The sequence below is a fragment of the Armigeres subalbatus genome, chromosome 2, assembly GCF_024139115.2.
Source record: "Armigeres subalbatus isolate Guangzhou_Male chromosome 2, GZ_Asu_2, whole genome shotgun sequence".
NCBI classification, from domain to species: Eukaryota; Metazoa; Arthropoda; class Insecta; order Diptera; family Culicidae; genus Armigeres; species Armigeres subalbatus.
Genome location: NC_085140.1, coordinates 388,264,856 through 388,273,064, shown reverse-complemented (window position 1 = coordinate 388,273,064; position 8,209 = coordinate 388,264,856). Strand labels below are relative to the sequence as shown.

Here is an 8,209-nt window from a genome sequence, read left to right as displayed (position 1 = left end):
CGTACCATCTATGGTGGGTGCAGATGGCGGACGGTACGTGGAGGAGGCGAATGAACCACGAGTTGCATCAGCTGTTGGGAGAACCATCCATCGTTCACACCGCGAAAATCGGAAGACTGCGGTGGGCCGGGCACGTAGTCAGAATGTCGGACAGTAATCCGGTGAAAATGGTTCTCGACAACGATCCGACGGGAACAAGAAGTCGAGGTGCACAGCGGGCAAGGTGGATCGATCAGGTGGAGGACGACTTGCGGACCCTCCGCAAACTGCGTGGTTGGCGAAGTGCAGCCATGGACCGAGCTGAATGGAGAAGTCTTTTATGTGCAGCACAGGCCACTCCGGCCTTAGTCTGGTGATAAATAAATAAATGATTATGAAAAAGCTTTCGATCGTCTGAACCACGGATATCTGTATTAGACGCAAGGGAGTTCCAGACAAAATTGTCGGCCTCATCGACACACAATACGAAGCTTTCACGAGCAAAGTCCTGGATAACGCAGCTTTGTCTGACACCCATTAGGGTGGCCGCAGGAGTGCAGCAAGGTGTATTCTATCTCCGCTACTGATCCTCATCGTAATCGACGATGGGTGCGATTGACCGTGTACAAAACCGTGGGCTGCTCTGGAAGCCTATTACTATGGAGCATCTAAATGATTTCGATTTGGCTGATAATATTGATCTACTAGGGTAACGGCTCTTTGATATGCAGTGTAACCTGCGAACGACCTGGCCGAACGCTCCTCTAGGGCGGATCTCATCATCAACGTCTACAACCCAAATCGTTGGATGTCGACTCGAACCGGGCAAACAGAGGAGCAGCCAGTTAGCGCCGGACGGCGGAACCAACATCGACATAGGAGCACGTCAAGAAGGCTGGGGCTGCTTTTGTAAGTTTACGAAATATATGGCAATCAAATCAAATTAGTCAACACACCATACATCGAACATTCAACGCTAACGTGAAATCTGTGTTGTTATACGGCAATAAAATTTGGTGTGTAATAGCAGAGATCACGTAGAAATTGCAAGTTATTGATCAACCGAAGTTTTTGTATTATAATTCGAATCTGGTGGTCTCACAAGGGGCGATTCAAATATGACGTCCACTACTTTTTGGGATTTCTAACCCCCTTTTGTATACCTAGTACATGTACTGTCACAAAATCTTAGACCCCCCCCCTTAAGCGTGTGACATAATTTTTGAACGACTTTCAACTGGATCTCGAATACTAAGCTCCATCATTGATGCCATCAAAAACCGATATCTACAGAAATTCGAAAGTGGAGCACTGGACTGGAATTCGGCAGGATGTCGCAGCAGAGGCAAGTTCCGGGACTTGTAGTGAAGTAGACATAATAAAGAAATAAAGGAAGTCGACAGGAATTTGACCTAGTTCAAGGCTAAAGCGAGCAGCCGGTTTTCGGGGATGGTTAGGAATTGATGATGCAGTCACTGCCCACTGTAAGCTGATTATTTATCTGCACTTGTGAAGAGAGTTTATGCGGAATTTTAATGGAACTTAAAGTTAGTTAGGCAGAGGTTCGTCGTGGTTAACAGGTTGCCAATGGAAACAGTATGGAAAATCCGTTTCCAGTTCTAGCGATTTTGTATAACATGCAAAACATAGAGAAAATACAAAGTAGGAGAATGGAGTTAGCCTAGAATTTAGCCCACGACCGCTTGCATATGAAGCTGAAGCGGTATAGCGATTGTTTCTTCGAACATATTACATATAACAAATCGGATATGTTTTGTTTTAAGTAACACTTATGGAACTTCTCCAGTATTTAAAAAAGTCATATTGAAGTTGTCAGATCAAAGGTCGTCGAACATTTTTTTATATACTTTATTTTCGTGATTTTTTATATTAGCTTGTCGTCGAACAGTACCCCAGCCTTTCCGTGAGAGTTGAAATTTTCCAAGAGCGACCGTATGTCTAAGAGGTGTCTGCAAGATATTGCAGTTCCCGCAGGAAGTTATAGCGTGGCGATAATAATGAGGTATGTTCCTCAGATAGTTACCTGATAAGCGACCGTAATCAACTTTTCACCTAAAAAATTTAAAAAAATCATTGCAAATAACTTCTCTGAAAATATCAAGTGTGTGAATTGAGAACAGGGAAAACTATCACAAGTCGAGTCAAGTACGACACAGTGAAGACGGCCTTACTGTTGAAGTCGAAAGACGTATCTGTCAAAGGTACAATAAAGTGGTGGAATTATCCCATCCGTCGTATGACAAAAGAAAACTAGTTTTTTTTCTCGCCAAAATACTGAATCGGTCAACGGACACCTCCAAGCTTCAAGATCGAATGTGGCATAGCACACAAGCACCCATTCACTCGCAAATCTACTCTCGCTTCATTTGTATTCATTAATTTGATCATTATCTGGATGCCACACACTAATAACACCACAATTATGCGCGTTTGCCAGGCACACTGATTTCCCTTCGGGGGTTTTCACTATAGTCACATTCATGTAGCCTGGCAGATATAATGACCGGATTGGGGTGCATTTATTGGGATCATGCAGTCATATTTTATAAATGTATTTAAGAATGCCTATTATCAAGTTGTTGAATGGCTACCCGGGCAGAAGCCATGAACAGAATAATAAAACATAATATGGATTTGATTGATATAAGAGATAAAGGAACAGACAACAATATCAGAAATTTGCATCGAAATATCATTTAAATATCAAGATATGTTATGGATAAGAACAAACTAATGGCAGATGGTATAGATCACTTCTTACAAATATCATAAATTGATCTCTTCATGATATTTCAGTGCAAAATATTGATATTGTCGTATGATCTTTTATCTCTTATATCAATCATGTCCATATCTAATTTTGCTATTTAATCAACATTTGATATTATTGAGCTATTTCCGTCTACTCGGGTAGCATCCCAAGTAACATTTTAAGTTTTATAACGCTCTTGAAGACCATAATTTACTCTTCAAGAGTGTTATAAAACCAACATAAAACCAAAATGTTACTAGGGATGTCTGCCACTCACACCACTTATCCAAGGTTTGAAGTCGTTGACTTTTTCAGAGATGGGGCCATGTCTTCCCTCAGCTAGAAAGTAAAGCTGAAGATTCCTTACATGTTGTCTGGCTTCGATATGTGAGTAAAGAGGGAAACGCAATGGAGTGCGGCAACGGAACGGCAACGGCAAGCGGTTTGTCGACGGTTTGTACTAAAAAAATCCGCATCATTGCCACTACTGTTCCAAACCGCAATACATGCGGATTTGCCGGACAGGTTTCATATGACGTTTCAAGTTTTAAAGGAATTCTGATTTTTTCAACGATGATTTTAATTATTTCTAGAGACGATTTAATTTCAATTATTTAAATAAATTTTTAAATTAATTCTAATTGATTCAGTGACTGCTTTAAATTTATCAGAACCTCGATCAGAACAGTAGGAATACTATTTGTTGATGTCTTGAATTGCCGGAAGTTCCTGCAGGAACTGCAGAGGCTCAGAAGTATTGTACATAATTCCAATAAGGAAGCTCCATCACCAATTTCTCCAGAAGATCCATCACAAATCCCTTCGAAAGTTCCTTCAGGAATTGCACTGGAAGTTCATCAAGAAATTCTTTCGGAAATTTTGCTGAAATCGCTCCGGATATTTCTCTGGAGCACCCTCCAGGACTTCCTTTGGAAGTTCCTACATGAAGATGCTCCAGAAATTTCTTCGGAAGTTCATAAAGAATTCCCAGGAAGTTTGTCTAGGAATTCCTCCGGAAAATCCTCCAAAAAGTTCACAAATTCCTTCGGAGTTCCTCCAGCGCTTCTTTCGGAAGTTTCTTCGGAAGTGGCTCCAGAAATTGTTCCAGGTATTCCTCCATAAGTTCTTCCAAAAATGCCTCTGGAAGTTCCTCCATGAATTTCCCCAGAAGCTCCTTCAGGAATTCCTTAAGTTTCTTCAGAAATTCCTTCAGAAGCTCCTGCAAAAATTCCTTCGGTAGTTCCTCCACGAATTCCTCCAGCAGATCCTCCAAGAGTTCCTCAAGAAATTCCGCATGGAGTTCCACCAGGAATCCCTCCGAAAGCTCCTCCACGAATTCCACCGGATGTCCCTCAATATTCTGTCGAAAGTTTTTCCAAAACTTCCTTTGGAAATTCCTTTAGGAAATCCTTCAGAAATTCCTCCAAGAGTTCCTCTGGAAATTCCTACAGAAGTTCTTCCGGAAGTTCCTCCAGGAATTCATCCGGAAGTTCCTCCAAGAATTCCTCCGGAAGTTCCTCCAGGAATTCCTCCGGAAGTTTCACCAGGAATTCCTCCGGAAGTTCCTCCGGAAGTTTCTCCAGGTAGTTCCTTCAGGAATTCCTCCGGTGGTTCCTCCAGGAATTCCTCTCGAAGTTCCTCCAGGAATTCCACTGGTAGTTCCTCCATGAATTCCTCCGGAAGTTTCTCCAGGAATTCCTCCGCCTAAAGTTATCCGGAAGTCCCTCCAGGAATTCCTCCGGAAGTTTCTCCAGGAATTCCTCCGGAAGTTCCTGCAGGAATTCCTCCAAGAACTCCTCCGGAAGTTCCTCCAGGAACTCCTCCGGAAGTTCCTTCAGGAATTCCTCTGGAAGTTCCTCCAGGAATTTCTCCGCAAGTTCCTGCAAAAATTCCTTCGGAAGTTCCTCCGTAAATTCTTCCAAAAGATCCTCCGGAAGTTCGAATGCTTCTCCACGAATTTCTCCAGGAATTCCTCCGCAAACTCCTCAAGATTCCTTCGGAAGTTCCTCCAGTAATTCCATCGGACATTCCTTCGAAAGTTCCTCCAGTAATTTCTTCGGAAGTTCCTCCAGTAATTTGTTCGGAAGTTCCTTAAGAAGCTCCTTCAGGAATTCCTTCAGAAGTTCCTGCGAAAATTCCTTCGGCAGTTCCTTCGTAAGTTTCCCCAAGAGTTCCTCTGGATGTTCCTCTAAGAGTTTTTCAGGAAATTCCTCCAAAAGTTCTTCAAGAAATTCCTAATGGAGTTCCACCAGGAATTCCTCCGAATGCTGCTCCACAAATTTCTCCGCAAGTTGCTCATGATTCCTTCGGAAGTTCCTCCAGTAAATCCTCCAAGAGTTCCTCCGGAAATTCCTACAGAAGTTCTTCCAGAAATTCCTCCGGAAAATCCTCTAGATTCCTTCGGAAGTTCAGGAATTCCTTAAGTTCCTCCAGGAATTCCTTCGGAAGTTCCTCCAGAATTCCCCAAAGTTCCTCCTGGATTTCCACTGAAAGTTCTTCCAGGAATTCCCCGGAATTGGTCCTGAAGTTCCTCCGTAATTCATCCTGGAGTTCTCCCGTAGTTCCTCCAGGAATTTTTCCATAAGTTCCTCCAGGAATTCCCAGAAGTTCCTCCAGGAAATCCCCCGGAAGTTCCTCCAGGAATCCCACGAAAGTTCTCCAGGAGTTCCTCTGAAAATTCCTCCAAGATTTAACCTGAGAGAGAGAACTTCCGTTCGAAAGATATATAGGAGTAGCTTCCGGAGGAATTCCTGGAGGAACTTCCTGGAGGAACTTCCGGAGGAACTTCCGGAGGAATTCCTGGTGAAACTTCCGGAGGAATTCCTGGAGGAACTTCCGGAGGAATTCTTGGAGGAACTTCCGGATGAATTCCTGGAGGAACTTCCGGCAGAATTCCTGGAGGAACTTCGGGAGGAATTCCTGGAGGAACTTCTGGATGAATTCCTGGAGGAACTTCTGGAGGAATTCCTGGAGGAACTTCCGGAGGAATTCTTGGAGAAACTTCCGGATGAATTCCTGGAGAAACTTCCAGAGGAATTCATGGAGGAACTTCCGAAGGAATTCCTGGAGGAACTTCCGGAGGAATTCCTGGAGGAACTTCCGGAGGAATTCCTGGAGGAACTTCCGGAGGAATTCCTGGAGGAACTTCTGGAAGAATTCCTGGAGGAACTTCCGGAGAAATTCGTGGAGGAACTTCCGGAGGAACTTCGGGAGGAATTCCTGGAGGAACATCGGGAGGAATTCAGGAGGAACTTCGGAGGAATTCCGGAGGAACTTCCGGAGGAATTCCGGAGGAACTTCCGGAGGAATTCCGGAGGAACTTCCGGAGGAATTCCAGGAGGAACTTCCGGAGGAATTCAGGAGGAACTTCGGAGGAATTCCGGGAGGAACTTCCGGAGGAATTCAGGAGGAACTTCGGAGGAATTCCGGAGGAACTTCCGGAGGAATTCAGGAGGAACTTCGGAGGAATTCAGGAGGAACTTCCGGAGGAATTCCGGAGGAACTTCCGGAGGAATTCCGGAGGAACTTCCGGAGGAATTCCGGAGGAACTTCCGGAGGAATTCCTGGAGGAACTTCCGGAGGAATTCCTGGAGGAACTTCCGGAGGAATTCCTGGAAGAACTTCCGGAGGAATTCCTGGAAGAACTTCCGGAGGAATTCCTGGAGGAACTTCCGGAGGAATTCCTGAAAGAACTTCCGGAGGAATTCCTGGAGGAACTTCCGGAGGAATTCCTGGAGGAACTTCCGGAGGAATTCCTGGAGGAACTTCCGGAGGAATTCCTGGAGGAACTTCGGAGGAATTCCTGGAGGAACTTCCGGAGGAATTCTGGAGGAACTTCCGGAGGAATTCCTGGAGGAACTTTCGGAGGAATTCCTGGAGGAACTTCCGGAGGAATTCCTGGAGGAACTTCCGGAGGAATTCCTGGAGGAACTTCGGAGGAATTCCTGGAGGAACTTCCGGAGGAATTCCTGGAGGAACTTCCGGAGGAATTCCTGGAGGAACTTCGGAGGAATTCAGGAGGAACTTCCGGAGGAATTCCGGGAGGAACTTCGGAGGAATTCAGGAGGAACTTCCGGAGGAATTCCTGGAGGAACTTCGGAGGAATTTCTGGAGAACTTCGGAGGAATTCCTGGAGGAACTTCCGGAGGAATTCCTGGAGGAACTTCCGGAGGAATTCCTGGAGGAACTTCCGGAGGAATTCCTGGAGGAACTTCCGGAGGAATTCCTGGAGGAACTTCCGGAGGAATTCCTGGAGGAACTTCCGGAGGAATTCCTGGAGGAACTTCCGGAGGAATTCAGGAGGAACTTCCGGAGGAATCCGGGAGGAACTTCGGAGGAATTCAGGGAGGAACTTCCGGAGGAATTCCGGGAGGAACTTCCGGAGGAATTCCGGGAGGAACTTCCGGAGGAATTCCTGGAGGAACTTCCGGAGGAATTTCTGGAAGAACTTCCGGAGGAATTCCTGGAGGAACTTCCGGAGGAATTCCTGGAGGAACGTCCGGAGGAATTCCTGGAGGAACTTCCGGAGGAATTCCTGGAGGAACTTCCGGAGGAATTCCTGGAGGAACTTCCGGAGGAATTCCTGGAGGAACTTCCGGAGGAATTCCTGGAGGAACTTCCGGAGGAATTCCTGGAGGAACTTCCGGAGGAATTCCTGGAGGAACTTCCGGAGGAATTCCTGGAGGAACTTCCGGAGGAATTCCTGGAGGAACTTCCGGAGGAATTCCTGGAGGAACTTCCGGAGGAATTCCTGGAGGAACTTCCGGAGGAATTCCTGGAGGAACTTCCGGAGGAATTCCTGGAGGAACTTCCGGAGGAATTCCTGGAGGAACTTCCGGAGGAATTCCTGGAGGAACTTCCGGAGGAATTCCTGGAGGAACTTCCGGAGGAATTCCTGGAGGAACTTCCGGAGGAAATCCTGGAGGAACTTCCGGAGGAATTCCTGGAGGAACTTCCGGAGGAATTCCTGGAGGAATTCCTGGAGGAACTTCCGGAGGAATTCCTGGAGGAACTTCCGGAGGAATTCCTGGAGGAACTTCCGGAGGAATTCCTGGAGGAACTTCCGGAGGAATTCCTGGAGGAACTTCCGGAGGAATTACTGGAGGAACTTCCGGAGGAATTCCTGGAGGAACTTCCGGAGGAATTCCTGGAGGAATTCCTGGAGGAATTCCTGGAGGAACTTCCGGAGGAATTCCTGGAGGAACTTCCGGCGGAATTCCTGGAGGAACTTCGGGAGGATTTCCTGGAGGAGCTTGGGGAGGAATTCCTGGAGAAGCTTCCGGAGAAATTCCTGGAAGAACTTCCGAAGACATTTCTGGAGGAACTTCCGAAGACATTTCTGGAGGAACTTCAGAAGGAATTTCTGGAGGAACTTCCGAAAGAATTCCTGTAGGAACTTCCGAAAGAATTCCTAGAGGAACTTGCGAAGGTATTCCTGGAGGAACTTCCGAAAGAATT

General features: G+C 46.1%; 1 protein-coding gene across 1 annotated transcript; it reads right to left on the bottom strand.

Annotated features, from left to right (window-relative positions):
* Positions 1-7,396: 7,396 nt before the first annotated feature.
* LOC134218496 (sericin-2-like) lies at positions 7,397-7,984 on the bottom strand (the record flags this gene model as incomplete). Its single annotated transcript, XM_062697581.1, has 1 exon — positions 7,397-7,984. A coding segment is annotated over one exon (588 nt), but the record flags the coding sequence as incomplete, so codon positions are not given.
* Positions 7,985-8,209: the final 225 nt, after the last annotated feature.